Genomic DNA, 17372 nt, shown 5'->3' with positions numbered 1-17372 from the left:
TCCTTTGAGATGTCAGTGTCTGACAGACATCAATTGAGCAAGAGGTATTTTCCCAGAAGCGTATGGGTCATTTTGATGGCAATATACACAGAGTATACAAAACATAATTATTTCCATGACAGACTGACTAGGTGATTCCAGGTGAAAGCTATGATCCCTTATTGATGTCACTTGTTAAATCCACTTAAATACGTGTAGATGAAGGGGAGGTGACAGGTTAAATTATTTTTAAGCCTTGAGACAATTGAGCCATGGATTGTGTATGTGTGCCATTCAGAGGGTGAATGGGCAAGACAAACAATGTAAGTGCCTTTGAATGGGGTATGGTAGTAGGTGCCAGGCGCACCGGTTTATGTCAAGAACTTCAACACTGCTGGGTTTTTCATGCTCAACAGTTTTCCTTGTGTATCAAGAATGGTCCACCACCAAAAGGACATCCAGCCAACTTGACACAATTGTAGGAAGCATTGGAGTCAACATGGGCCAGCATCCCTGTGGAATGCTTTCGACACCTTGTAGAGTGCATGCCCAGACTAATTGAGGCTTTTCTGAGGGCAAAAGTGGGATGGGGGGGGGGTTGGGTGCAACTCAATATTAGGAAGGTGTTCCTAATGTTTGGTATACTCAGTGTATATTCCTTGCTGCTTTTTTAGATTACATTCCTGCATCACAAGAGCCAGTGTTGAGCCGCAGCGCCCCCTGTCTGTGGAGTGAACTCAGTGTCCTGAACTCCAGTGGCATAGTATGTGGACTGGCATGGGATGTGTACTCGTAGGTCAGAGTGTCATAGTAATGGTACTTGACTGGTATCCCCTGTGAATCCCGAGGGAAAGGCCAGAAGCCGTACAGGTGGATCTCCTCACAGAAGCGGGTGGCCATGGTGTACATCAGCAGACCAGTGGTGGGTCTCTTGATCTGGACGTTGTTAGTCAGCCAATACCTGACGAGGAAGAATGAAGAGGGAGAGTAAACAATCAAAAGGTCTTTCATGGCACCCAAGAGACCTGACATCTGAGAAAGAAATCTCAGATGTCTTAAGAAGAATGTATAAAAATCTTAAGAATGTTTGTTTTAGGCTAGAGCTATTTCTTTATCAGTCAGTGTTCAAAATGTTCCTTAATATCTGAAAAATTATCTATAGAAACTATGAAACTAGCATACACTTGTAAAGACGCCACAGTCCTATGATGGGTAACACATTGCAATAATACAATAGTGCTAAAGACTATCTGGTAGACTTCATCCCTGATAAAGAGGATGAGTGCATTGAAGCCAATTTCCATTAGAAAGCACTGAACACTCTGCATTCTTAGCTCTACAATGGCAGTCCACTCACCATTGAATAAGCCCCTACAATAAGCACCCTTCCCTCCCTATGTGGTGGCTTTCACTCAGATTTCTGGGTGGATACATGCTTAGGGGCCAGTGGGCTCGAGTAGAGGAGCTGAATTGTGATAAGACAGAGGGGTCTGGGGCCTGCAGTAACAAAGCAAGCCCCATCTGGTCCTCTCACTCACAGCCTGGTCTACCAGGACCTATAGATACTCTCCTAGCAGTGGACTCTCTGGACTAGCAGGAGGTCAATGGTGGAGCCAAAGGATGATCTATTTAAAGGGCATCTTGTGCTCAGAGAAGCAGAAGCCCAGGGGAAAGTATTCAGTTTGGCATACTGAGCATTTATCAAAAACCACTATAGCTAAAATGTCATAGACATGCACTGCATTTCATTAGCGTTTTCCCTGCATTTCAAAACATGTATTGCCCTTTCAGAGAAGATTCCAGGCTTTTTGCCTAACTATACTACAGAAAATACCAGCCCTGCTGATCCTGGCTAACTGTCCTCCTCCTTCAAATCCAACAGCAGGCTGAGAGACCAGCAGCAGTAAACAGCAGTAAGTTGGTCACCAACGGCCTGTTGAGTAGCTCTAATGCTGTGTTTAAAAATAGCAGGGGACCTGTGAACTGCTACTAGATTAGTGGCTACCAGGCCCTGGATTGAGGAGTTCACAGGTGTACAGACAGAATACATGCTGCAGTGTCACAAAGGGCACATGTGTTCCCTCCTTGTTTTACCCTCTGACAGCATGGAGAAGGCGCAGTGAGGGGAAGGCGGTGTGCACATCCACCGTGTGCAGCAGGATGAGACGGATGGCCCACTCCACCCTCTCCTCTCCTCCCTTGGCCATGAAGGCTGGGATCCACAGTACGCTGCCGCTGAGGCCCCGGAGCCGCTGCAGGAAGCGCTCCCTCCACTGCTCACTGGCCAGGTCATGGAAGGCCCGCTGAACCACCGACGGGTTCATGGTCACCAGGTTGGTGCGCCGCCCCACATCCCCAGCATACTCCTCCACTGGCGCCAGGTTACATCTGCAAAGAGACATGCATATAAATTATTATGCTATCACTTAATCCATTTGATTAGTCTGCCAGAAATATTGAGGTCAAACCCCAGAAGTCATAAATTGGCCATATCCTACTGTCCTCCAGAAACTAAACTCTAAACTCCACATACACTCATTTAGGTAGCTTAGACATTGTTCAACATGCATTAGGGACATAATCAGTCAGCTAAAAATAACTCCATACCAAACACACCTAGCACAGGGTTGAAAACCTTAATGAATGTATTCCATGTCATGCTGCTGTGTATTGGTATGGTGTCCAAGGAAAGTTACTTGACTGACCTCAGTAAAAGTGATTACTATACAGTACCAATGCACAGAGAGATAATGACCTAAAATGAAATAAAATGTCCTATATCTATGAAAGTAGAATATGAGGCTACTGTGAGGCCAGAGGTGGGTGGAGCTGAGCACTGCTGTGAGTAGCGACATTATCTCCCTACCTGAATACCTCAGCAAATCCCTCATCACTCCCTCCCAGCTAACTGCCCTTGCTAAGCCATGTCTTTCTCTGCCAACTCATCCTGACCTGTCTTGCAATTTCCCTGTTTATCTGACACTCCAGCAGCAAGGGGGTTGGGGATTTACTCTTCAACCATAGATGGGTCGTTCCACGAAATTAGTGCCTTTTGCGTCCATTTGATAATGTATTAATTTTTTTTTACTTTTACCCCTTTTTCTCCCCAATTTTTGTGATATCCAATTGGTAGTTACAGTCTTGTCCTATCGCTGCAACTCCCCTACGGACTCGGGAGAGGCGAAGGTCGAGGGCCATGCGTCCTCCGATACAAAACCCTGCCAAGCCGCACTGCTACTTGACACACTGCTCGCTTAACCCGGAAGCCAGCCGCACCAATGTGTCGGAGGAAACACCGTCCAGCTGGTGACCGAAGTCAGCTTGCACCCAGCCTGACACAAGGAGTCACTAGAGAGCGATGGGACAAGGAAATCCCGGCCGGCCAACCCCTCCCCTAACCCGGATGACGCTGGGCCAATTGTGCGCCGCCTCATGGGTCTCCCAGTCACGACCGGCTGTGAAACAGCCTGGGATCGAACCCGGGTCTGTAGTGTTGCCTCAAGCACTGCGATGCAGTGCCTTAGACCGCTGCGCCACTCAGAAGGTGTTCCTTTGATATTTTAAGTAGAAATTGTGATATATTAATTCAATTAATCTGTTTTTTTTTTATATGATTAAAGGCTTGCTAAAGTGCCACAATTCAGCATTTTGACATGTCCCTTCATCAACCCTGTGTCACTCCTAGGAACATTTCCACTCACTTAATACAAAAATGTCTCCAAGTTTCACCATCATTGTAAAGCCCTAGTTATTTTGTTTCTTTGACAAAGTCAGTTCTGAAGAGTATTATTTATTTCATGTGATTTGTGATTCATTTATGTCTGTCCCTCATTTTAAGGTCAACCCTGTTACGTGAACTAAACTCTCGTTTTAATATGGTGAAAGTATTCCTTTTTAAATATTTTATTCAAAAGAAACATTGAACATTTAATAGTCAAATCATAGTGTAAAAGCAAATGAGCTGGTTCTCCTCTTTTCTGACATTTTCTGTTGTTTTGTGGTGAAAAACACATCAACCCTGTTACCCATAGATAGACAGGCTAGAAGTGTTACAGCAAATTCCATTTTTTGTGAAGCTTGTTTTGTGCAACAAGGAGTGGCAATTGAATACAAGCTTCACAAAAAAATGGAATTTGCTGTAACACTTCTAGCCTGTCTATCTATGGTTAACAGGGTTGATGTGTTTTGCTCGACCCGCTTAGTTTTTCACCACAAAACAACAGAAAATGTCAGAAAAGAGGAGAACCAGCTCATTTGCTTTCCATTCCCCGTGTTACATGGGGATTTATGGCTGATTTTAAGATGAAATCGTCAACCCTATTACAGTCAAACCTGTTACTTTATTTGGTTCTTAATAGGCACTTATTATAGCCTTTTTTTTTTTTACTTCTTGAGATGGGATAACTTGTTTTTATTAATTGAAGAAGTGCTCTTTATGACAGAATTTTTTTGACCAAGTTACACTTCTCAAAAGATACCGAATTGGTGGAACGACCCAGAGGCATATGGCTCTCAGTGGCGTGTATTCATGGTTGCCAAAAAACATCTAAAATAATGTATCTTTCGTCTCTCTGTGTTTCAAAAATGTTCTTCAATTCGCAAGAGGCTGAATGTACACTACCAGTCAAAAGTTTGGACACACCTACTCATTCAAGGTTTAAAAAAATAAATAAAAAATTGTTAAATTGTAGAATAATAGTGAAGACATCAAAACTATGAAATAACACATATGGAATCATGTAGTAACCAAAAAAGTGTTAAACAAATCAAAATAAATTTTATATTTGAGATTCTTCAAATAGCCACCCTTTGCCTTGATGACAGCTTTGCACACTCTTGGCATTCTCTCAACTAATGCATTTCAATTAACAGGTGTGCCTTCTTAAAAGTTAATTTGTGGAATTTCTTTCCTTCTTAATGCGTTTGAGCCAATCAGTTGTGTTGTGACAAGGTAGGGGTGGTATACAGAAGATAGCCCTATTTGGTAAAAGACCATATTATTAAGCAAAGAGAAATGACAGTCCATCATTACTTTAAGACATGAAGGTCAGTCAATATGCAGTCGCAAAAACCATCAAGCGCTATGATGAAACTAGCTCTCATGAGGACCGTCACAGGAATGGAAGACCCAGAGTTACCTCTGCTGCAGAGGATAAGTTCATTAGAGTTACCAGCCTCAGAAATTGTAGCCCAAATAAATGCTTCACAGAGTTCAAGTCACAGACACATCTCAACATCAACTGTTCAGAGGAGACTGTGTGACTCAGGCCTTCATGGTCGAATTGCTGCAAAGAAACCACTACTAAAGGACACCAATAATAAGAAGGGACCTGCTTCGGCCAAGAAACACGAGCAATGGACATTAGACCGGTGGAAATGTGTCCTTTGGTCTGGAGTCCAAATTGGAGATTTTTGGTATCAACCGCCGTGTCTTTGTGAGACGCGGTGTGGGTGAACGGATGATCTCTGCATGTGTAGTTCCCACCGTAAAGCATGGAGGAGGAGGTGTTACGGTGTGGGGGTGCTTTGCTGCTGTGATTTATTTAGAATTCAAGGCACACTTAACCAGCATGGCTACCACAGTATTCTGCAGCGATATGCCATCCCATCTGGTTTGGGCTTAGTGGGACTATCATTTGTTTTTCAACAGGACAATGACCCAACACATCTCCAGGCTGTGTAAGGGCTATTTTACCAAGAAGGAGAGTGATGGAGTGTTGCATCAGATGACCTGGCCTCCACAATCCCCTGACCTCAACCCAATTGAGATGGTTTGGGATGAGTCAGATGGCAGAGTGAAGGAAAAGCAGCCAACAAGTCCTCAGCATATGTGGGAACTCCTTCAAGACTGTTGGAAAAGCATTCCAGGTGAGAGGAGGATGGCATTGGCGTTTCTCTACAAGTAGGGCGAGTCAACATGTTGTTACTGTATTAGACTAAGCATAAGTGATTTGATGATGTTGAAATTATTAAGTTGAAATGGTGCTGGAATAGTGGAGGCAGCTCCTGTTTTCTTTGCGACTTGCGGTAACTCTCCGTGGTTCTAAATCAATAGTTATTAGTGGTCCAAAAATGTTGGAAACATTAACTTGTTGACCATGCTGTAGGTCATGTAACTGTTTGCTACATGCAATATGCTTTGTGGACTTCACCGGACAGAGGTTGCTCTTCGGTTTTGTGATGAAACAAAGGTGTGGTTTAATTTATTATTCTTATTGTCTCGGCCTTAGGCCTACAGTTGAAGTCGGAAGTTTACATCCACCTTAGCCAAATGCATTTAAACTCAGTTTTTCACAATTCCTGACATTTAATCCTAGTAAAAAATTCCCTGTCTTAGGTCTGTTAGGATCACCACTTTATTTTAAGAATGTGAAATGTCAGAATAGTAGTAGAGAGAATGATCTATTTCAGCTTTTATTTCATTCATCACATTCCCAGTGGGTCAGAAATGTAAATACACTCAATTAATATTTGGTAGCATTGCCTTTAAATTGTTTAACTTCGGTCAAATGTTTCGGGTAGCCTTCCACAAGCTCCACACAATAAGTTGGGTGAATTTTGGCCCATTCCCCCTGACAGAGCTGATGTGACTGAGTCAGGTTTGTAGGCCTCCTTGCTCGCACATGCTTTTTTATTTCTGCCCACAAATGTTCTATAGGATTGAGGTCAGGGCTTTGTGATGGCCACTCCAATACCTTGACTTTGTTGTCCTTAAGCCATTTTGCCACAACTTTGGAGTATGCTTGGGGTCATTGTCCATTTGGAAGACCCATTTGCGACCAAGCTTTAACTTCCTGACTGATGCCTTGAGATGTTGCTTCAATACAGTGGGGGAAAAAAAGTATTTAGTCAGCCACCAATTGTGCAGGTTCTCCCACTTAAAAAGATGAGAGAGGCCTGTAATTTGCATCATAGGTACACGTCAACTATGACAGACAAAATGAGAAAAAAAATCCAGAAAATCACATTGTAGGATTTTTAATGAATTTATTTGCAAATTATGGTGGAAAATAAGTATTTGGTCAATAACAAAAGTTTCTCAATACTTTGTTATATACCCTTTGTTGGCAATGACACAGGTCAAACGTTTTCTGTAAGTCTTCACAAGGTTTTCACACACTGTTGCTGGTATTTTGGCCCATTCCTCCATGCAGATCTCCTCTAGAGCAGTGATGTTTTGGGGCTGTCGCTGGGCAACACAGACTTTCAACTCCCTCCAAAGATTTTCTATGGGGTTGAGATCTGGAGACTGGCTAGGCCACTCCAGAACCTTGAAATGCTTCTTACGAAGCCACTCCTTCGTTGCCCGGGCGGTGTGTTTGGGATCATTGTCATGCTGAAAGACCAAGCCACGTTTCATCTTCAATGCCCTTGCTGATGGAAGGAGGTTTTCACTCAAAATCTCACGATACATGGCCCCATTCATTCTTTCCTTTACACGGATCAGTCGTCCTGGTCCCTTTGCAGAAAAACAGCCCCAAAGCATGATGTTTCCACCCCCATGCTTCACAGTAGGTATGGTGTTCTTTGGATGCAATTCAGCATTCTTTGTCCTCCAAACACGACCGAGTTGAGTTTTTACCAAAAAGTTCTATTTTGGTTTCATCTGACCATATGACATTCTCCCAATCCTCTTCTGGATCATCCAAATGCACTCTAGCAAACTTCAGACGGGCCTGGACATGTACTGGCTTAAGCAGGGGGACACGTCTGGCACTGCAGGATTTGAGTCCCTGGCGGCGTAGTGTGTTACTGATGGTAGGCTTTGTTACTTTGGTCCCAGCTCTCTGCAGGTCATTCACTAGGTCCCCCTGTGTGGTTCTGGGATTTTTGCTCACCGTTCTTGTGATCATTTTGACCCCACGGGGTGAGATCTTGCGTGGAGCCCCAGATCGAGGGAGATTATCAGTGGTCTTGTATGTCTTCCATTTCCTAATAATTGCTCCCACAGTTGATTTCTTCAAACCAAGCTGCTTACCTATTGCAGATTCAGTCTTCCCAGCCTAGTGCAGGTCTACAATTTTGTTTCTGGTGTCCTTTGACAGCTCTTTGGTCTTGGCCATAGTGGAGTTTGGAGTGTGACTGTTTGAGGTTGTGGACAGGTGTCTTTTATACTGATAACAAGTTCAAACAGGTGCCATTAATACAGGTAACGAGTGGAGGACAGAGGAGCCTCTTAAAGAAGAAGTTACAGGTCTGTGAGAGCCAGAAATCTTGCTTGTTTGTAGGTGACCAAATACTTATTTTCCACCATAATTTGCAAATAAATTCATAAAAAATCCTACAATGTGATTTTCTGGATTTTTCTTCCTCATTTTGTCTTTCATAGTTGACGTGTACCTATGATGAAAATTACAGGCCTCTCTCATCTTTTTAAGTGGGAGAACTTGCACAATTGGTGGCTGACTAAATACTTTTTTCCCCCACTGTATATCCACATAATTTTCCTTCCTCATGATGCCATCTATTTTGTGAAGTGCACCAGTCCCTCCTGCAGCAAAGCACCCCCACAGCATGATGATGCCACCCCCGTGCTTCATGGTTGGGATGGTGTTCTTCAGCTTGCAAGCCCCCCTCCCCCCTTTTCCTCCAAACATAACGATGGCCATTATGGACAGTTCTATTTTTGTTTCATCAGACCAGAGGACATTTCTCCAAAAAGTACAATCTTTGTCCCCATGTGCAGTTGCAAACCGTAGTCTGGCTTTTTTATGGCGGTTTTGGAGCAGTGGCTTCTTCCTTGCTCAGCGGCCTTTCAGGTTATGTCGATATAGGACTTGTTTTACTGTGGATATAGATACCTTTGTACCTGTTTCCTCCAGCATCTTCACAAGGTCCTTTGCTGTTGTTCTGGGAATTATTTGCACTTTTCGCACCAAAGTACGTTAATCTCTAGGAGACAGAACGCGTCTCCTTCCTGAGCGGTATGATGGCTGCGTGGTCCCATGGTGTTTATATTTGCGTACTATTGTTTGTACAGATGAATGTGGTACCTTCAGGCGTTTGGAAATTGCTCCCAAGGATGAAACAGACTTGTGGAGGTCTACAATTCTTTTTCTGAGGTCTTGGCTGATTTCTTTTGATTTTCCCATGATGTCAAGCAAAGAGGCACTGAGTTTGAAGGTAGGCCTTGAAACACATCCAAAAGGTACACCTCCAATTGCCTCAAATGATGTCAATTAGCCTATCAGAAGCTTCTAAAGCCATGACATCATTTTCTGGAATTGTCCAAGCTGTCGTAGCCGGCCGCGACCAGGAGACCCATGGGGCGGCGCACAATTGGTCCAGCGTCGTCCAGGGTAGGGGAGGGAATGGCTGGCTGGGATGTAGCTCAGTTGGTAGAGCATGGCGTTTGCAACGCCAGGGTTGTGGGTTCGATTCCCACGGGGGGCCAGTATGAAAAATAAAAATAATGTATGCACTCACTAACTGTAAGTCGCTCTGGATAAGAGCATCTGCTAAATGACTAAAAATGTAAAAAATATGTAAATGTTTAAAGGCACAGTCAACTTAGTGTATGTAAACTTCTGACCCACTGGAATTGTGATACAGTGAATTATAGGTGAAATAATCTGTCTGTAAACAATTGTTGGAAAAATTACTTGTGTCATGCACAAAGTAGATGTCCTAACCGACTTGCCAAAACTATAGTTTGCTAACAAAAAATGTGTGGAGTGGTTGAAAAATGAGTTTTAACGACTCCAACCTAAGTGTATGTAAACTTCCGACTTCAACTGTATATATCATGGTGGCAAGGCATATGAACTAACAGGTTATAGAGCAAACAACGCAATTATCACGTCACATAGGTTGTAATATGGCTTTTTTTCTGACTTGGCTTCTCCAGTGATTTTACCGACACATCTCTACTGATGGTTCTGCATATCCAGAGGATGGTAGATCAATGACACAAAGGCCCTGTAATAACAGCAGCGGCAGCAGCTGAAGTTACACAAGGAGGATGGGGAAAAATCCCATCCCAATGTGATTAGTCCCAATTATTGTACAGGAATCAAAAGATCAGAGATATGCTATGATTCCCCATCCAAACAATCCATGTACTATTGATATGGTTTCACATATTTCCCAATTCCCATTAGTTAGTTCAGATACCTTTCTCTTCATCATAATCACAATGCCTTGCTGTACTGGGGACACAGTAAGGCAAACTGGATTTCTTCCCCCTGTAACATTGCAATGCATATCTGTACTTTGTTGTTACTGACAGACAAACCGGTGAGTAGCAATAAATAACCCACTCACAGAAAGTTGTTTGCTGACACACTAGCACAGAGCAGCATTGACGGATGGTTTCAGACAGACATTCTCCCCTGGTAAATGAGTGTAGCAGTCCTAGGAATTAATGGCAGTGCTTCTCTAAAGCACCTCATTACATTTTGGGTAGATAGCAGTAGCTTTTTAAAATGTCACATTTACCCAGCAGATATTTAATTGCTGTAAGTATTGCTGCTCATTTCTAAAAGCCTGCAAATCATCAAACAAACTTGAAGGTAAAAAAAGTAGCAGGTATTTCAAAGGTGTGGACAATGTGTGTTCTAGCACAGTGTTCAATCCAAGGGACTGTACTTACATAAAAGTTAGATGAGTATAAAGATGAATAGTGCTTTATAGAGAGTGCCTCATTGCTATCCTGAATATTTCCCTGCAAATGCAGCGATAAATTAACTAATATTTCCCATTTATACAAGAAGATTGCTTGATTAAATGGAGATGCCTTAACGCACTACTGAAAATCACCTGTATCAATTCAATTTATGGAATAGCTGTTATGGGAACCTCACCTGATAACAAAGTCATGGGAGTCTATCTCTGGCCCACAGCTGCTGTTGAGTAGGATCCCAGAGTTCCCTACGATGGCACAGCGTCTGTGGTGCTGGTTCTTCATGGGGGACGCAGTGGGTAGCAACCGGTACAGGTTCTCTGAGATGTTGGTAGTGCTCTGACGGTCAAAGATGTAGTGGATGACATCTCCAGGTTTCAATGTGCCTTTCAGAATAGAGATGTCCCTCTCTGGGTCAAAGAACCTCAGGATGTTCTTCCTATAGAAGGAAGAAAGTAATCCATGATGGAATACCCAGTTTATGGGAGTGTGAGACCTAATGGAGACCAATACAGAAGAGGATTGTAGGCCTACCTGATGAGGCTGGAGAGGGTTCTGTTGAAGGTCCAGTTATCTGAAGAGAGCCTGGTGGTATTATTCAAACCTGAAGGAGAAGCAGGGCTCTTGTCCTCCCCTTCACTGATTAAAGGTGTAGGATTGGCTTTCACTGCTACATTTCTACAACAGGACAGCAAGGCATCCATTAGAAATTAAAGGCAACATGACTTTGATACATGTGATATGAGAACTCCTATCATCACTTGAAAAAGCAGTGTGAACGAACAACCATGTACTGTGTGTAAAGCCATCCAATGTGTAATGAAAGCCATATAGTCAATTTCATGCTTTTGTTAATTAGATACTTATTTTCAAACCCCAGGGAAGTTCTATGTTTCTATCACTTGTACATCAATTGTGTGATTTATCAATTATTTTAATTAGATACACACAATTCTGTAATCCATGCAGCTTTCCCAAATCCCATAGGTCTTACATGTTTCTATGGAAACAAGCAAATTCATGTTTTTTATTAGGTTTCTTTCTCTTGCTTTAGGGCAAAACCCAAACAGAGGGTAATGAAACTGCTGATATGTTCATGTGTATTAAGTCTGTTAATTATTTTACATGTCTGCAAGCATATGAGCTCAGAAGGGGAAGCAAATAAAAGGCTAGAATAACAGAATTGATGAGTATTATAAAACCAGAAGGCAATGGAAGAAGGAGCAGATCAGCCTGACAAACCTGTTGGGCTTGGGGATGAGGCTGTGCAAGTACAATGTTCTGGAACCTCCAATATTCCTAGACCAAGAAAAAAGTTATTATAGCCACCATCAGAATAATTCATAATATTATTGTCAGATGAATGGAATCGTGCAGAACATGAAGTGTGAGGGGCAAGAGGTGGTTTAATCAAATTCCAGGCATCACATATAACTCAGGCTGTCAGAATATGGTATCCATGACTATGCTCTTAATGTGTATCCAGATGAGCAGTAGGCTCATCACATTGACGTGAACGTGAAGGAGAAGAGCATGCATCAAAACGCAGTCAGACCGTGAAACAGAACAGCTATTACGTTGGTGTAACACTGAAACATGTGTGCTGAAGGCCATTCATGTCGTTAAAGAAGCATGTGAGCAAAACGTGTCATATGATCCCTGGTAGAGCTGGGTACCTCAATGTCTCAGGTGTCTTATGAATATACCTGAGGGGAAAAACAGGACATGCCAACTGATCTACCAATCTGACTGTTACCGGTGCTTGTGAGTTTGGATAAAGAGGTGTAGTTGGTCAACATTGCTTAAACATCCTCTATAAATATTGTATAGATCAACCTGAATTGTATATCATCGGTACACTATGAGTAGCATGGACTACTGCTCAAGATAAACTACATAATTATTGCCTTTTATGACCGCAACATAAATTTATTAAAGAAAATTCTATTAAGTTGGCTAACATATCTGCTTCAAAGTCCCAACTCTCACGGGGTGTGTAAAACTATAAAGCACCAGCAATTAAATTAGAGCAAGCACACAGTACCATAATACTACGGCTCAATTATGTCCAAAAGGAGGTTGCAAATGGAGTGTGTCTCAATTAAGTATGTACAATTGCATCTTGTGTTAGTTATTACAGAGGCAAGGAGAATCACTAATATGCCAGGCAGCGGACAAGGAGCCAGGAGCATTCAGTCTGCTCAAATGAAGGTGACAGGCCTAGCTGTGCTATCTGGGGAGCAACACAACTATTCTATTGTTCTTGGAGTGGAGAGATGTACCAATATAGGCAAGCTCCTTCATGAAACAAACTCATTCATAGGTTATTACTATGTAATTACCTTATACACATGATTATTATTGTGTAATTACCACCATCAATTTGTAATAAATACCTGGTCATCTCTCTACCGTAAAATAAAGTGCTACAGTACCAACTGTACCAGCTACTTAACATTTACAGCCACAAGAAGCTCGAGTCTTGTGCAATCAGAAGGCAGAACTGTATCTTCCAAGCTTCAAGAGTTGTATTTGTGTAAGATAGAGGATTTCTGATGCAGGGCTCAGTTATGTCTGGAGAAAGGCAAACTGTTTATTTAGTCTCCAGTCTGTTGCTCTCTCAGTAACAAATCAAACAGTAATCTCCTATCCACACATCCACCCACCAAACAGCCCTCTATACCATAACATGACTGGAGCTGGAGTGCAAACAGGATACACTGAAGTGTTGAACAAAACCACCAAGCGCATGCCATTTGTCAAGAAGCCCTGTGGTGCCTCAACTCAGCCTGATGATGCAATTGATTCAAGGTTTGATGTGGAAAGCAAAATGGGCTTCCAATTATTGGACTGGTTCCTTTTGATACAATGGCCTGGTCTATTGTGTTAGTACCTCTTCTAAAATAGTGACTATACACACTGTTTTTATTATGAAAATGCAATAGAATTAGAGCAAAATCCAGTTGACACAGCTGTTAGAGAGTACATGTCACGCCCTGGCTCTGGGGACTCTTAAATGTTGAGCCAGGGTGTGTAGTTTCTATGTTGTGTTTTCTATGTTTAGTTTCTAGATCGTTTAGATCTATGTTGGCCAGGGTGGTTCCCAATCAGAGGCAGCTGTAGCTCGTTGTCTCTGATTGGGGACCATACTTAGGTAGCCTGTTGGCACTAGTGGGTTGTGGGATCTTGTTCCGTGTAAGGTATGTTGTTTGTGTGCTACCTTGGACTTCACGTTTCGTTTGTTGTTTTGGTTGTGTGTTTATTCGTTAAATAAACATGTTGGCATATCACGCTGCGCCTTGGTCCTTCTCGTTCGTAAACGATCGTGACAGTACAGTATTCTTCTCTGAAGAGAGTTAACAGTGTAGAGTTACACTTGAAACTATCTGATTACCAGTCCATTCTCTCCATTCTAGGTAGCCTACTTTTGATTACATTTTACATTTTAGTCATTTAGCAGACGCTCTTATCCAGAGCGACTTACAGTTAGTGAGTGCATACATTTTTCATACATATTTTTTGATCCCATGTGTTAGGACTACCCTAGTTTTGTAGGAATTATTCCATCCATGCACCCCATAAGTAAAGTGCCAAGATTACACACGCACGCACGCACACACACACACACACACACACACACACACACACACACACACACACACACACACACACACACACACACACACACACACACACACACACACACACCTAGGATCTACTATATAATGCATGGAGGCTACACTGCAGACAAATTGGTCTTTGTAGATCCAGGTATAGAGCGTCTGTTGAACATATGTCGTCAATTGCATTAGGCTATTATACTGAGATATCACAAACAAAGGGAAAGCTAAAGTGAAAGGTTCGATTAAAAATGCAAGACTAGATGTACAGTAAAGAAATAGGAGTACAACGTATCAATACATGCACAGGGGTTTGTAACATTGAAATAGACACAAATTAAGAGTTTATTTCCAAAACGCTATATCCCCCAATTCTTCACATTTGTGTTTTTTTAACAGAAATGATTGCTCGTGTGTGTAAAATATTACTGTTCTCAGATGTTTTATTCATAGATTTTAAATGTGTATAATTGTATTTTTTGTTGTTGCAAAACGCTATATATCCATTGTTTAGCTGAAATTGAATGTTTGTATCCTGAATATTTGACTGTGATACTTTATGTGGTTGTCTCACCTAGCTATTTTAAGATGAATCCACTTACTGTAAGGCGTTCTGGATAAGAGCATCTGCTAAATGACAAACATTTCAAATGTAAATGTTTTACATACAGATCTCATATTACTGTATTATTATAAAAAATAATAAGAGTATTGATGTCACAAATGTAGCCTATCATTTGGTACATTTATTTGTTTAAATGTAGTTATTTGTTACATTTGACTGTGTAAAACCTAGCAGTACTACTTATTTATTTGAGAGTTAGGCTGATATATAGCATTTTGCAAAAAAAAACATGATAATCTGAAATGAAACCATCAAGCAATAGATTTTAAACAAATACATGTCTGTCATTGAACAACCCCATACCATGATTAGACAGTGAAAAAACACACATTAATCTCTTTCATAATATCTTTAAACAATAAAAGCTAATTTACCAACGTTTCAGAAAATGTATAGCGTGTTTGGAATGAAACTCTGCAAATGTATCCCAACTGCCTGCAGCCTACTGGAGAAATGTTAATGTTAGAGGAGCACTCAATGTCTTCTAAAGTTCTACTGAATGAGTGAAGATAACGCAGAATCTAACATAATTTGAACATGAACATAAGATTAAATTCCTTTGAATAATGCATTTTCAGATCTAGATAACACGTGTATTGTGCAACAGAATTCATGAACAAAACGAATCAGAAAGCACCGCTATACTTACGCAATTTCTTCCTCGATTTCAGTAATATCAGCAATGATCAGAAATATGACCAGCAGTGTTACAATTCCAAACATCACCGTTCGGAATTCTAACTGCATGACTGAGAAGGCTGCAGAACTAATCCAAGCGACGCTCAAAAATCTAAATCGATTGAATACATTATCCTTTTAATCTCTGAAATTTATAGATTTTACTCAATTAAACTAAATTACGTCAACCAATATTCTTCAACGTTAATCTTGAACGAAGACCATTTGTCTCGGAACAAATCCCAGGTTGATATATTTTTATAACGTCTTTTTTTCTCTCCCTTTTTCGCAACCGCAGCAGCACTGCTTTCATTCTCACCTCAATTCCCCAGTCAAACTTTGAAAGCTTGTGGTTGAAACTACATTGCGATTGAGATACGAACAATATGGAAAAGACCATAAACCTTAAAGGTACAGGCACTTTATGGCTTTCTACGGTAGGGTAGCCTAAGGCTGCTCTTGGAGGCTTTAGGCTGCTATTGGCTACTATCTATTACCTTTGTCTGATCATCATTGAATTGGGACTCAATATTGTTGCAGGACTTTGATAACCAGGATCAAGGGACCACCTGGCATTAATAGACTAACATATGTCATCAAATTAATATTCACCTTCTATATTCAACCATTCATCATGTGAATAGCATTATAATAGACACATAATAATATAATATGTCATTACTGCCTTTGTGAGCTCAGGTTTGTTGAGATAATGTAAAAAATAATAATCTCATTTTGTATCATAAAGAGGTTTATTAGGTAGCCTTCTGGTGTCATCATATCATAAATTGTCCTTTGAATAGCTTGCTGTCCTGTCTGAGTCTTATTACTGGCCTCGCTCCAATATGATCAATGCAAAACCTTTCAGCTTTCAACTGCATGGTTGTCTTGTCTTATTTATAGTCATGTTGAGTCGGTAAAAATTGTCAGGCAGATGGATGGGTGAGGGATTGAAGACCTAAGAGAGGAATTAAATAGAGCAGGTTCTCAGATCATAAACATTTGCATATACATTTTGCCACTTTACTGGCTCAGCGTACTGGTACTCTGTATTTTATTTATTTCATAAACCAATGGTGCTCTTTCAGCACAGCATTCCAATAAATCTGTAAAGTGACATTGGAAATGGAATGCTCCATAAAACCTTTTAAGGATTTTGTTGCATGGAGTGATATGGGTTGTATGGGCAGTGGTACTGAGGTAAATGCATATGATTTTCTACAACTGTGAGTCAGCACATACACATCCTGCAAAGTATTTCTAAAAGACTGACAAAAAGTGTCTCCAAATTATTCAAAACTTTCAGCATTCTGATATTAGCAGACAGCCTGTCAATACTGCACCACGTCCGTTTCTCTGTCTGGTTTTGCTTCAAGTCCACCACTTTGAACACAAACAATATAAGATATTCAGCTGTTGTCTGTTATGCAGTGGGAATAACAACACTGACCTTGATTTAAAGTCAGTTATAAAATATATTATTTTTCATCCTGTCATAAGAATAAGGACCAAAAAATCAATTGACATGTAAAATGCACAATCACTCAAGCCGAGCCTGGTTGATTCTTCAACAGCACCTACTTGGCAGACTCCCAAACAACACTTTTAGAGTGATCAGTTTGTATGCATCAAAGTCAAGAGCAGGTATTGGGTAGCAATCAGGGTTGTTGGGGGGAGTAACTGTTGGGGAGTAATTGTTTGCGGAGTTATTCTAAGCAAGAAAGTAATCTCAAGTTGTCACGATCGTCGTAATAAGTGGACCAAGGCGCAGCGTGATATGCGTACATCTTTTAATTAGTACTTTACCACTATGAACAAAACAACAAAACGAAACGTGAAGTCCTCGGTC

General features: G+C 41.2%; 1 protein-coding gene across 1 annotated transcript; it reads right to left on the bottom strand.

The window, feature by feature from the left end:
• Positions 1-572: 572 nt before the first annotated feature.
• On the bottom strand, positions 573-15869 carry LOC121577271 (alpha-2,8-sialyltransferase 8B-like). Its single transcript, XM_041891035.1, has 6 exons — positions 15495-15869; positions 11843-11899; positions 11135-11278; positions 10782-11039; positions 2074-2367; positions 573-940 (listed from the first exon to the last, which is right to left on the bottom strand). Exons 1-6 carry the CDS (start codon positions 15590-15592, stop codon positions 655-657), a joined length of 1137 nt encoding a protein of 378 aa, XP_041746969.1. The 5' UTR covers positions 15593-15869; the 3' UTR covers positions 573-654.
• Between the last annotated feature and the right edge of the window lie 1503 nt (positions 15870-17372).

The sequence above is a fragment of the Coregonus clupeaformis genome, chromosome 11 (genome assembly GCF_020615455.1).
Source record: "Coregonus clupeaformis isolate EN_2021a chromosome 11, ASM2061545v1, whole genome shotgun sequence".
Classification (NCBI taxonomy): domain Eukaryota; kingdom Metazoa; phylum Chordata; class Actinopteri; order Salmoniformes; family Salmonidae; genus Coregonus; species Coregonus clupeaformis.
Note: the sequence above shows the minus strand (reverse complement) of the source record. Positions and strands in the feature narration are given on the sequence as shown.

Coding starts and splice junctions, on each gene's coding strand:
- LOC121577271 (XM_041891035.1), bottom strand. CDS start 15,592: ATGCAGTTAGAATTCCGAACGGTGATGTTTGGAATTGTAACACTGCTG. Junction 11,900..15,494: donor GAAATCGAGGAAGAAATTGC/GTAAGTATAGCG, acceptor TTCTTGGTCTAG/GAATATTGGAGGTTCCAGAA. Junction 941..2,073: donor CTTCTCCATGCTGTCAGAGG/GTAAAACAAGGA, acceptor CTTCCTCGTCAG/GTATTGGCTGACTAACAACG.